The sequence below is a fragment of the Dermacentor albipictus genome, chromosome 7, assembly GCF_038994185.2.
Source record: "Dermacentor albipictus isolate Rhodes 1998 colony chromosome 7, USDA_Dalb.pri_finalv2, whole genome shotgun sequence".
Lineage (NCBI taxonomy): Eukaryota > Metazoa > Arthropoda > Arachnida > Ixodida > Ixodidae > Dermacentor > Dermacentor albipictus.
The window spans coordinates 46,082,335-46,101,074 of record NC_091827.1 but is presented as its reverse complement, the minus strand read 5'-3'; the positions used below and the strand labels follow the sequence as shown (position 1 = coordinate 46,101,074).

Sequence of the window (18,740 nt, the reverse complement as noted above, 5' to 3'; positions counted from 1 at the left end):
GCTAGCATTTGGAGCCTTTTACAGTCTTTTGCGGACTGTTTCGCTTCAACATCGAAGGTCAACCAAACGCCTATTGCGAAACACAGAATTATTACAAATCCCAATGACCGACCTGTGCGCCAACGTGCCTACCGTGTTTCTCGTAAAGAGCAAGACGCCATTCGAAATCAAGTCCAACAAATGCTTACCGACGATATCATACAGCCCTCCACCAGTCCATGGGCGTCACCTGTGGTTCTGGTGAAAAAGAAAGACGGCACACTGCGTTTTTGCGTTGACTATCGCAAGCTTAACAACGTTACGAAGAAGGACGTTTATCCCCTTCCCCGCATCGACGACTCTTTGGACCGCCTTCGACATGCTCGATACTTCTCATCGATGGACCTTCGCAGCGGCTACTGGCAAATAGAGGTTGATGAGCGTGACCGTGAGAAAACCGCATTTATTACGCCTGACGGACTCTACGAATTCAAGGTCCTTCCTTTCGGATTGTGCTCTGCGCCTGCTACTTTTCAGCGCATGATGGACACGGTTCTATCAGGTCTCAAGTGGCAGTCATGCCTTGTCTATTTAGATGATATCGTTGTGTTCTCAGAAACTTTTGAGCAGCACATCCAGCGTTTACAAGCAGTTCTTGCCGCAATTCGTACTGCTGGTCTGTCTTTAAAGCCTGAAAAATGCCATTTCGGGTATGACGAACTTAAATTTTTAGGCCATGTCATCAGCTACGAAGGCATTCGACCAGACCCCGACAAAACCATTGCTGTTGCTTCGTTTCCAACACCTTCGAACAAACACGAACTCCGCCGTTTTCTAGGGCTTTGCGCGTATTATCGACGCTTCGTGGCTAACTTTTCACGGATAGCCGAACCTTTGCAACGGTTGACTAAGGATAATGTTCCGTTTGTCTGGGAGCAGGACCAACAAGAAGCCTTCTGTGAACTCCGGAAACGTCTGCGCACACCTCCTGTTCTCGGACACTTTGACGAAGACAGTGACACCGAGTTGCACACAGATGCCAGCAACGTTGGCCTGGGTGCCGTCCTCGTCCAGTGGCAGGATGGAGCCGAACGCGTGATTGCATACGCAAGCCGCACTTTGTCTCCAGCTGAAAGGAACTATTCCACTACGGAAAAGGAATGCTTGGCTGTGGTGTGGGCAATTACTAAGTTCCGACCATATTTGTACGGCCGATCGTTTCGAGTTGTGACAGATCACCATTCATTGTGCTGGCTCGCCAATCTGAAGGATCCATCTGGCCGTCTTGCACGCTGGAGTCTTCGCTTGCAAGAATACGATATGACGATAGTATTCAAGTCCGGGCGTATACACACCGACGCCGACTGCCTGTCACGTGCTCCACTTCAACCGTCGCCAAACGACTTTGATGAAGAGGACGCATTTCTGTCCATTATCACAGCATCAGACATCAGCAAGCAACAGCGCGATGATTCAGAACTCCGGCCGCTCATCGACTACCTTGAGAACCGTCTACCAGAGCCGCCTCGTATGTTTATGCGCAAGTTATCCTCCTTCTTTCTCCGCGATGGCGTGCTCTACAAATTAGGTTTTCACTCGACCGCAACCGCCTGCCTCCTTGTAGTGCCGTCTTCACTACGTGACGACATCCTGCGGGCCTCTCACGACGAGCCATCTTCGGGCCACTTGGGCTTCGCACGGACGTTTTCACGCATACGCCAAAAGTACTTCTGGCCTAACCTTCGCCGTGACGTAAAGCAATACGTGAAGACATGCCGCGACTGCCAGAGACGCAAGACCCCACCCGTGCGTCCTGCTGGACTTCTTCATCCCGTGGATCCTCCGAGGATCCCTTTTCAGCAAGTTGGCATAGATTTGCTTGGACCATTCCCCACGTCGAGGGCTGGTAACCGCTGGATTGCTGTTGCCACAGACTACCTTACACGATACATTGAAACCAGAGCTCTCCCACGAGGCACCGCTAATGATATTGCGACCTTCTTTGTACATGGTATCGTACTCCGCCACGGTGCCCCTAGAGTGGTTATAACCGACCGGGGCACAGCATTTACAGCGAAGCTCACAGAAGATATCATGTTGCTCAGTGGTACAGTTCACCGCAAAGCCACTGCTTACCATCCCCAGACGAATGGGCTCACAGAAAGGCTAAACAAAACGATCGCTGATATGATTTCCATGTATGTTGACGTCGACCACAAGAACTGGGACGACGTTCTCCCATATGTTACGTTTGCATACAATACTGCCGTTCAAGAAACTACCGGCTTCACCCCTTTTCGCTTGGTGCACGGCCGGGAAGCTGTCACAACGTTGGACGCAATGCTTTTACCCACCTACTGCTCTAATGTTGTCACTGATGCTGCCGAATTTGCTCGATGCGCCGAAGAGGCGCGCCAGCTCGCACGAATGCGTATCCGCTACCAACAACAAAATGACGCCGACCGCTACAATCTTCGTCACCGCGACGTCACTTATCAACCCGGTGACAGAGTATGGGTGTGGACACCGATCCGCCAGCGTGGTCGGTCGGAGAAGCTTTTGCGCCGCTACTTTGGACCTTACAGGATCGTTCAACGACTCGGCGACGTCACATACGAAGTGATTCCTGAAGGAGAAGGCACCACGCACCGTCCCCGACGCCCACCCCTGTCCGATGTCGTTCACGTCTCTCGACTGAAGTTATACAACAGCCGCTGAACGCAAAGCTCCGCACCTCTCTCACCATCTGCGTCTCTCTTAACAGTATCCCCGTGGCAATCTCCAGTGCATCAATGTTCCGCATCGAGACGATGCTCCTAGGGAGGGGGGTAATGCCACGACCTCGACACAGCTGACAGCCACACGGTGCAATTCGGTGCCACATGCTAGGCATGTTGGGTGGCTCGCAGAAGAAGAGAACGACGAAGGTGCCAGGACAGCGATCAATAAAGAGATCTCCAGCGTCGACCGAAGTCCTTTGTGGCTTTGTCTGTGACAATATATATATATATATATATATATATATATATATATATATATATATATATATATATATATATATATATATATATATATATATATATATATATATATATATATATATATCTTGACAGCAAACAAGCAGTCGCCCAAGTTTGAAAACTATGAACAGTGTTCAAACTTTGACGAGTGTTTGTTTGCTGTCAAGAAGGAAATGTATACCCCACGACAGACGGTGTTCCGTCGAACCCTGGACTGCAATATATGTCGTTGTTGTTGTTGTTGCTTTTAGTGGTGATGACGCTATCTCGTAGGCTTTCACGCATGCTCGTCCAGCAAGGGCCATACCTTGGTCTGCAGTTTGGATTTAAAAAATAATATGAATGAATGTACACATCTCTTACTTGAGATATTTCATGGTCCTCAATTGCGTACTGTTAGTCAAAGCCATAACACCTCTGACTCAACTACGTCGGAACTACAATCTCGGTGTAATGGCGGCGCGCCGTTGCCATTACCATTCCATTCCTCAGTAACCATAGCATTACAAAAAAGAAACGTAACAAATAAATTCGCCACTTAAGCTTTGTTTCTCGCCGGTGGGTACGGTACGCTGTCTCGCTATTGTGCCACAATCGTTGATTGATGCGGCCTTCGTATTAGTATAGCTTCACATCCCGCACACAACTCTGCTCGCCTCGGCTGCGCGGATAATAAATCTGTCGATGGATATATCCTCGCCGCATTATTCTAGCTTAACCATCATTCTAAGCCCACGTTGAGGAAAGAAATCCTCGCGACGTGAGTTAGTGGCTCACTGTCCCGATCGTGCTAATCTATAACGTCAGGGAACACAGATTTACGTGTGCCGCATACAGCCAGAAACGAGTGACGTGCTCGTAAACCAGACCGTCCGTCCGTCCCTCGCATTGGCGTCGAAAGCGATCGACAGCCAGCGGAGCAAGCCGGCAAACACACTTCTGCGATTGGTCAGCAGAGAACGCACTTGCGGATCGCGCAAGCCGACGAGTCGCCTGAATACGCCTAACAGAAGCATTGAACTGACCCAAGCCACCTTCCAGCGCCCTGTCGTTTGAACCTCGCCTGCAGAAACGTACGCATCACTGGGAGCGCTTGCGTGATGTCACCGACGCGATACTGTCCTGTCCAAAGATCCCACGGCGTCGAGAGAGGAAAGGGGGGGGGGAGGGGGAGTGAGTGGAGGTGCAGCTTCCTGCTTAAAATCAGAGCCATATGATTTTTCTTTTTTTTTCATTCGAGGACCCCTTTGGCGGACGTCAAAAACTCTCCAAGCGTGCGCACGTAGATCGCAAAGTTTATACAGTAAAGCCCCTTAAACTTCGTAAAGTAGTGCCACGCTTTGAAGAATGCCGCCTCCTCCTCGCGCGCTCTTACCGACGCCGACGCCGCGTCGCTATTGGCCTAATAGCACCACGTGGGCCCTCGCGCCGTGCATCACCGCCATTTTCGCTCGAAAAGCATCTACGGAGTGGCGAGGAGCGCATGTTGGCGCCGTTGCTACCAGTGTAGGCGGGGCCACGCTCGCGGAAGGAGCGCGAAAGAGAGGAGAAACGCGGAGGAGTGAAGGCGGAGGAGGAGAGTGTCACTACTTTACGAAGTTTAAGGGGCTTTATTTATACAGCTGGCCGTAGCACCATCGATGGCCGCATCAAGGAGATGAGCTACAGATAACGGGGGCATTGGAACGACGTCTAACTTTTTAGTGTACTTTTCGTGCATTCTCGTAGCAGTCGCGACGACACAAGTACGTATCCCACACTAGGCATGCAGCCCCACGCTAACGGCTCTCTGTCCTGCCTCCTGTCCTGTCCTGCTCTCTGTCTCTGTTCGTCTGTCCGTCCGTCTGTCTGTGCGTGCGTGTGTGGTGCGTGTGAACGCTAGGAGTTGTTCATGGTTAATATTCTCGGCTATAGTGTGTGCATGTAAAATTCAGCCGATGTGCTAGAGGCTATGACGTGAGAAATGAAGAGGATAAGGTTACTTATGCTTCTAAAAATGCTTCTAAGTATTGTGCAGCAGCCGGGTCTAACTAAAGCTCCCAGCTTAAAAGCGCGTGCGTTAGACGCGTGCAAGTACCGTTGTTGAGGCGTGTTTCAAGTACCATTCACCGGCTACCCGTGACTAAAAGAAATCTAATAAAAAGAACAATAATGTGGTACAGGCCTTGTAGGGTGACTAGCGCTCAGGTTTGCAGCTTTGTTATTCGCCTGTGGAGTTTTTATCTGGATGTCAGAGTTGAAGCGGCGCTCTGACGCCCATATCTACCAAGCTAAAGTACCTATTACAATAGTGCTGAATATTAAAGTGCCAGCTGTACTGATATGCGAGTTTTTCGTAAACCTGAGAGCGACGTAAATGCGGAATAAAGACTGGTGCTGCTAATTTGAATATAAGGATCCATACCCCCTAATCTTTCCCAGCCTTTTATATTTGGCCAAAGGCAGTCAATAAGTGAAATCAGAGCGGCGTTAGGCGCCAACACAGAACTCGCTTGCCTGCTAATAACAGAGTTCGTGCGTTGCTTTCAGCGTTCCACGTACGTCGGCCGATTCAAGCAGTCTCCAAAATGATGGTAAACCCAATGACGCAATCCAGGCTGACGGTCGCGCAGCGTGCCCTCCTGATGAAAACCAGAATGCAACACGGTGTCCACTTCATGTTCACCGTAAGTTTGAACTTCAAGCTACATAAGTTACGCCTTACGCTTTCATTTTGATGCGATGCAATCATTCTCCACTTAATTCCACGCACACTGCGACAGCTGCGGCTGGGTGCATGCTCTCTGGCTTCGGGCGTAGTACGGCGGGAGGCCGCTAGAGGCGCCACTTACCAGGGGGGCGTAAAGCCCCTTAAGCTTCGTAAAGTAGTGCCACGCTTGGAAGAACGCCGCCTCCTCCTCGCGCGCTCTGGCCGACGCCGCGTCGCTATTGGCCTAATAGCATCACGTGGGCCCTCGCGCCGTGCATCAGCGCCATTTTTGCTCGAGAAGCGTCTACCGAGTGGCGAGGAGCGCATGTTGGCGCCGTTGCTACGCTGGAGCAGTGTAGGCGGCGCCACGGTCGAGGAGGGAGCGTGAAAGAGAGGAGAAACGAGGAGGAGTGAAGGCGGAGGAGGAGAGTGTCGCTACTTTACGAAGTTTAAGGGGTTTTATGGGGGCGCGTAGGGTGCCTTGTACGCGAGCTCTGAACCGTATTTGAACTGACCCAAGTCACCATCCTGCGCACTGTTGTTTGGGCCTCGTCTGCAGAAACGCATACGCATCACCGAGAGCATTCACGTGATGTCACCGACGCCACAATGTGCCGTCCAAACATACCATAGCGTCGAAAGGGTGGGGAAGGAGTGGTTTGAGATTGAAGCGCCCTGTAGGGGGCGCACACACCATCTCACCGTTTTAAACTGGACGCCAATAAAGCACCATCATCATCATCATCATGCGCAGATGATGACACGGGTCGCTAGAAACATGACCTTCATAAAGCGGGGCGATCTTGGCAGGAGCTCGGATGCCGTGCGCGTGTACCGTCGCGCCGACCAAGAGAGACGGCGGTGTACGACGCGAGGAAGGGCATTGAGCAAAATCGTTGACTGAAACAGAAGCGCGAATCGAACCCGTCTATCCCGCCGCTGAAACGTGAACAGCACGAAACGGAGTTATCGTAAAAGCGGTCAAGTTTTGAACGGGTGACTGCGCCAACGCGCGTCATCTGAGCGCTGGGAAGAGTTTTGCGGCGCTGCGTATAGTTAAGTTCGCAATTTAACCTACCGTCGTGATGTTTTCACTCGTTTTATATAACATTTGATCATCACAGAGCACGTGAACTGCGAACTTACATATTGTTTTCTTTTTTTTTTTCTCAAGTGCTTCAGGGAACTGTGAACAACACTCCATCAAGTTGTCGCGTTACTTGCATTCCAGAGTTTCGTGAAACGTGTTGTCGTGACGGTAGAACAATGTAGTACAAGGAACGATATATATATATATATATATATATATATATATATATATATATATATATATATATATATATATATATATATATATATATATATATATATAATTATGGAGTTTTACGTACCACAACTACTTTCTGATTATGGGGCACTATATACGCTCGTATATCATAAGAAGCCAACCATGCCGACAAGGGTAGCATAGAGAAAATTATCTGAAGTTCTTAATTGAATTACAGAAATGACAAACGAATTTAAATGAAAGTGGATGAAGAAAGAACTGGTCGCAGATGGGATACGAACCCACGTCTTCGCATTAAGAATGCCATGCTCTTACCAAACGAGCTACCGCGGAGGCGTTTTCCATATAAGAAAAAAAGACCGTGAAGACTTACCAGAGCTTGGAGATAGAAATTAAAAGGGAAAATCTGTATGATAACACAATTGCCAGTTGAGGCTCGATGTGGATACCCAAGGACGAAAACATAGAGGAACAAATATTCGCAACAAGATGAGGCATGTGTACGCTGCAGCAAAAATCCGGAGGCTATTCAGCACACCCTGATGGAATGCGAAGGTATTCACCCAGTGAGGCCTGTGGTTAACGTACGCCTTCCAGAAGTGCTTGGATTTAAAGTGGACGGAAGCATAAACCGGTAAGAAGTCAAGATAAGCAAGATACGTTTAGAGTATTGGTGAAAAAAGTCATGGAAGAAATTGATACGACCGGATCCTTTACAGGCATAGATTAAGTAAATGAAGAAGTTTTAGGAAGATTAGGTAAATGAAGAAGTTAAAAGAAATGAAGGTAAATGAAGAAGTTCTGAAAAAAGAAAAAAGAAAGGTCACGATGATAGTAATAGTAATAATAATAACATTTTAAAAAATTCTACTACAAGTGCGAAGCGCTGTGTGCTCACATAACGAAACATAAGGTCGTCTTAATTCGTCTTCACAGACCTATGAGTTTACAGTTCAATTCAGTCTTATTATCGTTTTATATGACACGGAATTCCAATCATGACTACTCCAATGTCTACCGCGTTATTTGGAGCACCTCTATCACAGGCTTCGACTAAACGTTGCGTACGCGAACAGTGGTCCTTTTCGCAATGGCTGGACCACAAATCCATACTGCGAGAACTGTGGAGCCATATATGCATAGTCTCTAGAGTATACATCTTGCTTGAGTGCCCAGTTTACAGAGACGACCGAAAGCGATAGTGGAAGAACTTGAGAAAAGGTCGCCCTTGTCTTTGAAGTCGACGCTGAGTCCCATGCCTTGACCACCGAAACATCGCAAAGCCGTGATCTTCGTTGTCATTGTACGGCAACTCGATAGGCTGACTATCTAAACTATGACCCACCAGCTTCAATTCATCGAGAATTTGTTTCGATTAACTGTCAAGAATGCACGATTACCTGCCTTCATCTCCTGGGGCGCTTACTTTGCCGATAAGAACACAAGAACTACACATGTTTCTCGGTTTTCGTCCGCTTAACTATATCCTCGTGCGTCAAATTTGATAATAAGCGCTTGAACAGCTTCGACTTTTAGCAGACAAGGCCTCTTTTTCGAGAAACATATGGCCCTCTCTAGCAGTTGCAGTGTGTCGTATCAGAAAATAACTAAAAGAATAAAGTGTCGAACATGCAAAACACGAACAAGTTGAAAGAGAGAGAAACCTCTTCATTGAAAATCAGAGCGATTTAGCCACCGCACATCGGCCTACGAGCTGCTCTGCGAAAAGACCCTGGTAGAACATGGTCGGTAGACGAGTGAAAAAGAAATAAGGAGAAACCTGTGTAGTTCTTGTGTTCGTGCACTGAATCTCGTGCACTGACGTTTAGTTTCAGGCAAGGGAATATACGCAACCAACAAGTTCGAAGTGAGGCTAAGTGCGAAGACACGCGCTTTTCGTCTGCTGATGTAGAAGACGACGTGCAGTCTGCTCTGGTTGGCCCAGCGAGCCAAGTGAAGCACACTCGTCTGCACGAATTTGCACGAAGTGTAGGTAAAAGAAAATAGCCCTATTGACTCTATGGGGTAGCTGATTCCACTGCCGCGAAAACATCGGAAGATATAAACCATATGAACGTGATTGATTATGTGATACGTGACAATAAATTCGCTAAATGCGGAAGGAGCGTAGCGGGTACTGGGTCCCACGTGGCAGAATCCAGCCGTACATGTCTCGTTTCAGAAACCAATGATAAACTTGAACCGTGGGAAGACCACTTATACGTATTCCGTCTGACTCCGCCATCTGAAGCATATATTTAGTGCCTCCATAATGCACTGTAGCACGGTGTCCCTCACCTTTACTGCAAACAGTGTGCAGTACAAAAGCTGCCTCATACCAAGCTTTATTGCGTTTTGTTCTTTTCTGTTAATTTGCAGACGCCCGTCGACGTCCTAAAACGAAAGCTGAACTTTGAGTTCGCCAAGGGGTTCATCAAGAATAGCATGCTCAGGATAGTCGTCGAAGTCCAACCCAATAAGGCGTAAGCATGTGCTCCCATTCCCCTCCCCACGTACGTGTAGGGTAGCAAACTGGACTCAGTCTGGTTAACTTCCCTGCCTTTCCTTCTTCCCTCTCTCTCTCTCTCTCTCTCTCTCTCATGCAATGCCACGCAGACCGCAGCGGGCGCAACATGTCGACGACCAATAACGAAGCGTTATTTGTGTAAGGCAACGCGCTGTAAGAAAAAAGAAGTGTATCGTGGCCGTGCTTTATAAAGCGTGGTACCTCGCTACGAAAAAGCAAAAAATAAAAATAAAGCAGGTTTGTGCGATCTTAGAATCACAACCCAATGTTCAGCGAAGCTTCCGCCTAGAGTTTTCAACGTTGCATACACATCGCCCTTAAAATGCCCCATATTTCCACTAAATAAAAACAAATTGGATCGCTTGGTTCACCCAGGACGCCGAAAAAGCTTCGTGTAACGCACAAAAACAGGGGGGAAAACGAGGGTACAATACTGATTTTCGAAGGTCATGTCAACTATGAAAAAAAAAAACTGCAGACGGAGAACGGAAAGAATATGCGAGCACAAGCGCTGACTTCCTACTAAGGATTTATTAAAATGGTACATTTGTAAGAATACTCGACCATGTGATCACAGTCGAAATGTCACGTGGCCAAGTTGCAGGCAGAACTTAAACGAGAGAGAAAAAAACTAAAATCAACAAGAACCACTCATCATTCATCAGCATCATCATTTTTAATATTGGATTACTAACTAGACCGCTCACACGCATTGCTAATGATAAACCAAGAATCGTTAAAGCTTCACCATGCATTACACTTAACCTGGCCTGAATTTTCTTTTAAACGTTAACCTGGTGAGTCGTAGAGTAACTGCGGGATAATGGGAAACAATTCGAATAAAGGCCGTATCACGCTTTCGAGCACTTGCTTGGGGAATTTTTCGCAAAGACCGTAATTAAGTGACGCTCCTTAAGATATTGCCTAGGCATCACGCATAAAATTCTGCCCATTATATCAAAATATAAACTTTGTATCAGGAAGAGTTTTCTCAAGGCATTGATCAAGCTTTCTGCACAGCTCGTAAAATACGCTTGTAAAGCTCCGAAATGCTTGTATAAGTAATACATTTTTTTTACAAAAGCTGCAATAAGATTGCACGCTTCAAACTTGCGGTACACATTACTCATAACATATCGCCCCTATTATCTGCAAATATATACGATTTGTAACTTTTTAATTCTCCTGCGGGCCTGAGGGAAAATTTTCGTAAGCGTTTCTTATAATACCGCTATAATCGGACAAGAAAACGACGGTTGTAGCGACATTCATTTAAACCCTACATAACCCGCACATTTCAACTCTTTTGTTTCTTTTTTCATATTACTCCTAACGTCCCCGTCCCCACTCCCTCATTCGCTCTAACGCAGCATGGACACCGACTGTTGACGGGTCCACAAAAGCCACTATACCACTAACTGATGGCCTGAACTAATAGGTGTAAATCCGGTGACACCGCAAAACCACCCATTTAACGCTTTCGAAAGCCTCTATAGTCGCGCTTGCAGCTTCGCTGTAAGAGAATAAAGGGAGGCAAGAAACTGTGAAGAGCCGCTCAAGGGAAACGCCAGAGAAGGAGGGGAATTGAGGGACCCGATATTTTGTTAGTCGCAATCGCATGAAGCCAACAGACGGGAGGAAGTCTGTTCGATCAGAGTCGTGGAGAGTAACAGAGCACCAACAGAATCAGGGATAGCCACTTTTGGTGACACCTCCTACCCATCAGAGATGAAGGTTATGGTCCCTTGTATTCAGAGTAGAGCCGCTAAAGCGCCGCGCTCGCTTCAACGTCGCAATTGCTGGATATTTTGGCCATAGCATCGGCGGATGTAAATCGAGCCAACGGTGCTGCACGTGTGGGGAAAGTCACGCTCCAAGCGATCGTACTTCCCAAAAACGAGCGATATGCTGCCTGTGTGATGGAAACCGTCCGGCTGATTACTCGAACTGTTCTGTGCGTGCCAAAGAAGTAAAAGTACTCGAAGTTATGGACAAAAGGCGTTGCTCCAGAATAGAAGCTAGAATACTAAATTATTTTACTTAGAGAGAAGGGTTCTCCCGCCGCCTCACTCCAAGCTAAGCAGGCCGCAGGCGGTCACACTCAGAGTCCTGCAAACGAACTCCTACCCAAATCCGGCGTCCCTTAACAGCATAAATCCTGAGATTTATCCGACTTGTTCTTGCGTGGCCTGTGGTGAGGTTGCTACTTTGCTTCATATGCTTTGCGAGTGCGGGTCGCTGGGCCCGAAGTTCACCAAGGAAGAGTGGGACGCGCTCCTGGGAAGTCCCATCTTTGAGGACCGAATCCTGGCCGTCCAGTGCGCCCGCGATCGGGCCGGCAGACTAGATCTGTCAGTCCCGTCGTGGGATTAGCCGGGTGCGCGTTTTATCGCGTTTTGCTGGACCAAATAAAAGTATATTCACTCACTCGCTCATACTCTAAAAGAAAGAACATTTGGCGATGGTGGAATTGCAGTTAAACAGAATACAGTACCTGACTTATCCCTCACTACAGCCATAGAAAATGCTGTTCAAAAGGCCGTGGATAAGGCAATGGGTGAATGTTTAGTGAGCCACGGTGAAAGCATCGCGCAGGTTATTTCTTTGCAAATGAATGCGCTAATGCAGGCTACTGGCCTATGCTTTGTGGCGAATCAACTCATAGGTTCGAGACAACAGTCTGGCGATGGAAAGAGGGAGACAACGAACTCTATAGATGGTATAGCGTCTCCCCTCCCACTCACTCTGCTTCTGACAATACAAGATTATGAAATGAAAAACGCAAAACATAACACTCAGGCTCGAAAAAGAGCTACGTGGGCTATCAGTGAGGATTCTTCCTCATTTCCCCATTCGAAGCGTAAGAAATGCCAGTCGAAGTTTACTTTGAAGGATAGTGTATGAAAGGGTGCAGCACCTCCTCCTTCATAGGATCGCTGAAGGTGCTTCAGTGGAACTGCCGCTCAATATTTTCCGCTTTTGTAGATTTGTTTTCTCTTACTAATCAACTTAATCCAGATATAACAATATTACAGGAAACTTGGTTGACAACGGAGAAAAGTTCCCATTTAAAATTTTAGAGATCTTTTCGACTAGACCGCCGTACCAGAGAAGGTGCACTAATTATATTTCTGCTAAAACATGTCGCAAAGCTAAAATTTTATTTGAATTGATAGATCCTGAGTGCGAAATTCTGGCTGTAGAACGTATTCTTCCTGAATTTTGCCCACTTTCAACTCGAACTTCAAATTTATTAATACTTCTAGCACAAACAAGAAACGTCCTCCTGGGCTAAATACTTATTTTCCTTCCGGTGTGCAGGACACTCGCTCTGTTGACAGTGTTCTAGCTAGATGTGGCTGTGATGTTTTACTTACTGGGGATTTAAATTCACATCATGTTTCATGGGGTTTAAAGACAGATTCATGCGGCAACCGCATGTGCAATTGGTGATTAGACAATAACCTTTCTTGCGCAAATTCTGGATCGAATACATCTGTGCGTGTCAAAAATCACTCTCAATCGATCTCGCATTCTCTAGTCGTAGCCTCTCCGTGTCTTCGCGGTCAACTGTTCATTGTGCCTCTAATAGTGATAATCTTCCGTTATTCTCTTAAATATCCCACTCTATTACAACCACGGATGAACACGTTCAAACTTTCGTAAACTACAATATCTTTAAGAAGTCCTTGCGGTCTGTGATCCCGTCCATTTCTGATGCTTCCAATGAAAAAAAAAGACGCAGAGGCTCTCTTCACTCAGCTGCTTCTACTAAAAGAGTATTCGCCCAGCAAAGCACTTCTCCAATGTACAAGTGTCGGGACACATTCACATTTTCATGCAGCGTTGAACATGCTTCGCGCCTTAGGGCTGGGCTTCTCGAGACAGAGGCAAACGATAGGCCATGCCTTGAGTAGTCGAACATATTAACCTGCCGCTTAAGCATACCGAGACAGCATTCAAAGAACAGTGTTCCATCTGCAGAAGCGAAGCCCCTCGTTCTGGAGCACTTGATTACTAATTACCAAAATCACCTCAGAATGCACTCAGATGGTTCCGTCAAAGCGGACGCAGATCGCTGCGCAGCAGCGTTTTGTATGCCCTCTTTGCGAGCCACATGGTCTGGCCGGCTGGACCACGTGGTCTCATCAAGAGTTGTCGACGGTGTGGCAATAGCGACTGCCTTACGAAAGCTACAAAACTCTGGCTGCACAAGGTGTTGTACTCCTCGTGGACTCGAAGGCGGCATGTATAGAAGCCAATCAGTCACGGTTTACCATTAAGCAAGTTCCCACGCAAGTCACTGTCATTCGCAAAAGACTTCGGCGAGAAAGGCATCAATCTAATGTTTCATTGGATCCCTTCTCATATTGGCATAGCTGGAAGAGACGAAACTTGATCATCACGTCGGTTGTATGAACCGACAAGTTGTTATGCGCCACAAATTCGGCAACAGTGGCACCGCTTTTTTTTTTTTTTTGGAATCTCAAATGAGTCGAAATGCATTGTTTGAAGATCATGACCGCGTATATCGTCGTGATTCTGTAATTACTCGAGAAATTAGAAAATTTTTCATTCTCTTCCTTCCTTCTTTATTTTTTCCCGTCGGAACTTCTCCGTGTCGAAATAATTTCGCCTCCGTTACTATGTGCCATAGATACGTAAAAAGTACAGGTATTGCATTGTTTCGCGGACTAATGAAACATCTTCCAATTGTTTTGATACCTTTCACTTTCATGCCACTAACGCTCAGTTCAATTAAACATGCACGCAGAATGGAGATCCAGTACGAGAGCACCGGCCATCAGAACCGCTACATCTACTTCACACGGCAAGCGGACGGCAAGATAACTATCGGCACGAATCACCTCGTTTACAAAGTACACCACCGCTACGACATCAAGCTGAAAGGCAGCCCAACTTTAGGCAGCGGCGTTCATATCGTTACACTCGTGCACAAGAGCAACGGTTACTTCACGGTACGTGAGAAAGATTTCGCAAATTCATTGCTGATTCGATATTTCCCGGCGAGAAATGCCGTCGTTCACGAGTGAAATACCGTCGCGTGAAGGTTCGGTTTCTCGTAACCTCAAATGAAGGGGGTGGGGGGCTGAGGGAGCGAGCAGGGCGTTAAAAAGGAGTACTGGCACGTGTCGTAACCTCGAATGAATGAACGAACAGTGTGTTAAAAAAGTCGCAGTTTCGCCCGAAAGACGAAGCACCGATTGCGACAGCAAATTAGTGGATAGCTGTGCGAAGTAAGGATAGTAGTCTTAGAGGCCGTATAAACTCGTAAACATTCGCTTACTAACTCAGTTAACAATGATAGAATGTTTAGGCGTGACTCAAGGAGGACGTAGAAAGAAACAGACACATGGAGGCAGCGCTGTATTTGTGTGTCTGCTTCTTTCCACGTCCTTCATGGTTCAGTCGCGCTTACACATTCTACCATAGATTCAAACCAACTAGCCCGCAAACGTGTTTTAACTGAATTAACCAGCACGGTGCCACGCGCGCACAGGTAAACACGAACACATCTCGCTCCATGAGCGCGGCAACTCGCTGTCAAAATTCTGGAGTGGGGAATCGCGGCAGTTGCAGCGAGCGAATTCACCTTCATTGCAAGTGACAGAAGACCTATGGGCCCCGGGTGCCAGATGAGCTAGCTACGCCGCTGCTAGTATAAGGGGCTTCTTTTTAGCGTCGTGCAGTAGTTCAGGTTGGATGCCATTCGTTTTCCCATTCCATTCAGTTCATTTTGCCCCGCGCTGCTATAGAGGAATCGTCTTTGGAAACATTCGCTGGGAAGCAAGCGTGAAGAAGGGTAAAAAGAAGGACACCGACCACTGAATGAATACAAGAAAAGACGTTTCGGCTCCCCTGACGGGAGCCTTGTTCACAATGAAATCAAGGACGTGCGATACAATGTTACAATACAATATACAATACAAGCCAGCGTATTTCGAACACCTCACAAATGGTCTCAGGCGTTCATTGACGGTAATTCAGACCTGGTAGACGAGCAGGTCGCCTGCTCATCGATGGTCGAGTGCTCCCGCGTCAGGCACGGGGGGCCATTCTTCGACGACCCAAACTCGACCGAGATGATGAACTTCAAGGTCTACGAGCTCCACCACGTCTCCGACGATCCTAAGGTTATGTTTGAACAGATCTCCAAAAACAAGGTGAGCGGCCAACTTGCTCCCTTCTTCCTGTGTGTCCTTGTCAAGGTTGACCAGCCCCGAATTCGGGTAAACAGAGTTGACGGGCTCCCCAAAAGAAATACCACATGCCGTATTTACCCGGTTCTAACGCGAACTTTTTCAATAGTAAGAATTGCTAGAAAGCAACATACGCGTTAGAAGCGAGTAACAGAGCAAAGTTACGATAATGAGAAGATATCGTCATGGTCATCAAACATTGTCGTAATTCAATACAATCCATACGGCGCTACAGGTGTAGGAGCTGTGGAGTTCGTTAGGCTATAATTTGCTCTTATATAAGGTGTTTTTTTTTAGCTCCACCAAACTATAACAAATTTCCTGTGGCAGATAGCACAATTGTAACCTTGGGCAGATAATTAGGTGAAATGAAGAAATTAGGAAATTTGAGACACAGGTTGGAATGGGCTAGCACAAGGGGTGATTGGAGCTAGATCGCTGGGAGATGCCATCGTCCGGCAGTGGCCATAAATAAAAAAGAAATAAAGGCTCGTGAAGATGATGAATACGCCGAAAGGGCTGCGTTCTGGTCAGGCATGTTACAGAAAAAAAAGAGTAACCGATTACAAAGAAAATTACTTCTCTGCATAATGTAATTGATTAGAGTTACCGATTACGGTCTCACGAAAGTAACGCTGCAATTCCTAAAAAAAGTAATTGGTTACTTTATTCCCCCTTTCATTAAAATTGCACGAATAAAGTAAATAGAACGAGTTGTTCAGGCTCTTTCAATGAGTCCACTTTAGAACTTCACACGTTGTCTACGTTCACTAAGAATTGCGTTCCAAAACTCCTGCAATCTTCCCTCGTTTTCTTGTGATGACATCCGCAGCGACACCTAAAACTCGCTCGACATTTGCGCGCCAGAGAGAAGGGCTGTGTTTTAGTGGCACGAACAGTCTGCTCGCAAAATTGCGCACGGTCACTCAATGCCATGGTGACGTGCTCGGGCATGCGCGACAGTGACCGACAGTGACCGACAGTGACCGACAGTGACCGACAGTGACCGACAGTGACAGTATGCGGCGACAGTGACCGACTGTGATTGTATGCCTATGCTCCTTTTTTTCTTTATCTATACTTGATGCCCCATGTGTGACTTAGTCAAAACGACGCCTAACGTTAAACGCGCCGAAGGAGACTCAATAAGCGTCTCGAATACGTTCACGCCAGGCATCGTCTAGCCAGATCTAATCAAGCATAGTGTCCCTGTATACGGGAACACTAGTCAAGCATGGGCTTCAAGTTAAGAGCAAGCTTTAACTTCTAGGCTCATATCTATATACATGGACAGGGTTTGGGTACGGGCTGGTTGGTATTCCAGTGTTTCAAGCATCACTTACAGCGGGTACGTAGAGAGGGACCAAAAGAACGACGAAGACAAGAGCTTGTCTTCGCCGTTCTTTTGGTCCCTGTCTATGCACACGCTGTAAGTGATGTTTGAAACAATATATACATGGGAACGGGAAAATCATTTTTCTCGGCAACCGCTGCACCGCATTTCGATGAGGTTTCGTGCAGTTAAAAGAAAAGCTAAAATCCAGTGACTGTAGGAAGCGAGTTCTTGATTTGATTCTTGAAATTTGCAGAAAACGACACTGTATCAAGTTTGCGGCTTTGTAACTGGGCAATGAAAAAAAATTCACCCACGATTACGGCACACACCCGAATGTGAAACTTGAGAGCGACTCTATACGTGTTTTCATTTCGCGATATACTGGCTGACGCAGGCAATCTGTCTCGTGCAGCACGTTCCCAAACAGAGCGAAGTGTGGCGCGTCCGCTTCACTGATCGGGATAACGCGAGAGGCAGCGCAGTCTAGTAACGTTGAGGCAGCGCGTGGGGGTCACGTGGGCGCGATTTACAGCAGCCGCCGCCGACAGACGGCGCCGCGGTAACTCAACTGGTAGTGTTAGAAAATCAGGTGTTATGGTATTCAATGAAAGCAGTGAACAGACAGTGGTATTACAGGGCCAGAAAATACCTCGGGTAAGAGAATATAAGTACCTTGGCGTATGGATAAACAAAGCCAAAAGATACATGGAAACACAGGAAAACACATTAACAGTGAAGGGGATGAGAAATGCGACCATAATGAAGCACAGAGCGCAATAGGTACGAGGTGCTCCGGGGTATGTGAAAAGATGTAATGGTTGCAGGACTTACGTTTGGAAATACGGTTGTTTGCTTTGAATCAGGCGTACAATCAGGACTCGATGGGAACCAAAGGTCAGTGGGACGTTTCACATTGCGCGCTCACGGGAAGACTACAAATGAAGCTGTGAAGGGGGACATGGGCTGGACTAGTTTTGAAATGAGGGAAGCTCGCAATAAAATTGATTATGAAGAAGGAATGAGCAATACGGAAGAAAGTAAATGGGCTCGGAGAGTGTTGATGCATCTGTACAGGAAAAATATTGATTCACAGTGGAGGAAAAGAACTAGGAAGCTTACCAGCAAGTATGCGGCCTGCGGGGTGGGCAACACAGCAACAACGAACGTCAAGCGGAAAGTCAGAGAGGCTGAAATAATCTCGTGTGGCGGCAATGGAAAAGAAACCTGCCATGAGTAACTACTTAAGAGGAAAAAACGAAATCAGGAAATAAACAATTTATCATAACTCAAAGGGAAGCTCATTACTTTTTGAAGCGAGATAGGGATGCCTAAGAACACGCACCTACAAAGCGAGATGTAAGAAGGAGGAAGAAGCACGTGCTTGCTGCGGTAAAGCTAGGGAAACGATGAAACATGTTTTATTAGAATGTGAAGACGTCTGCCTAGTGGTCGATTTAGGCACCACTGGCCTCCTTGAAGACCTTGGGTTCAACGAGAGCGGTGGAATGTTAAACGTGTCCGCAATAGAGATTAGTAAGAGGCGATTGGAAGATTGGTGGAAGAAAAGTAGGGAAACGACAAAAAAAAAAAAAACGGAGACTTACAATATCAAAGTTCGCAATAGGGGGCCAGAAAATTTGGTTGTGAGAGTTCATAGTGGGTTTTTTTTCTTTTATAACC

The 18,740-nt window shown here is 46.9% G+C and overlaps 2 protein-coding genes across 2 annotated transcripts in view; one reads left to right on the top strand and one right to left on the bottom strand.

Annotated features, from left to right (window-relative positions):
* Positions 1–18,740, bottom strand: part of LOC139047965 (actin-related protein 10-like) — an 84,981-nt gene that overhangs the window by 62,180 nt on the left and 4,061 nt on the right. The window lies entirely within an intron of this gene.
* LOC139047966 (uncharacterized) overlaps positions 3,864–18,740 on the top strand; it is a 28,644-nt gene continuing 13,767 nt past the window's right edge. Inside the window, exons 1-5 of the mRNA XM_070522192.1 lie at positions 3,864–4,072; positions 5,529–5,665; positions 9,356–9,459; positions 14,278–14,482; positions 15,491–15,688. Of these exons, the coding sequence (XP_070378293.1) occupies positions 5,567–5,665; positions 9,356–9,459; positions 14,278–14,482; positions 15,491–15,688 (606 nt within the window). The 5' untranslated portion in view covers positions 3,864–4,072; positions 5,529–5,566. The remainder of the gene's footprint in view (positions 4,073–5,528; positions 5,666–9,355; positions 9,460–14,277; positions 14,483–15,490; positions 15,689–18,740) is intronic.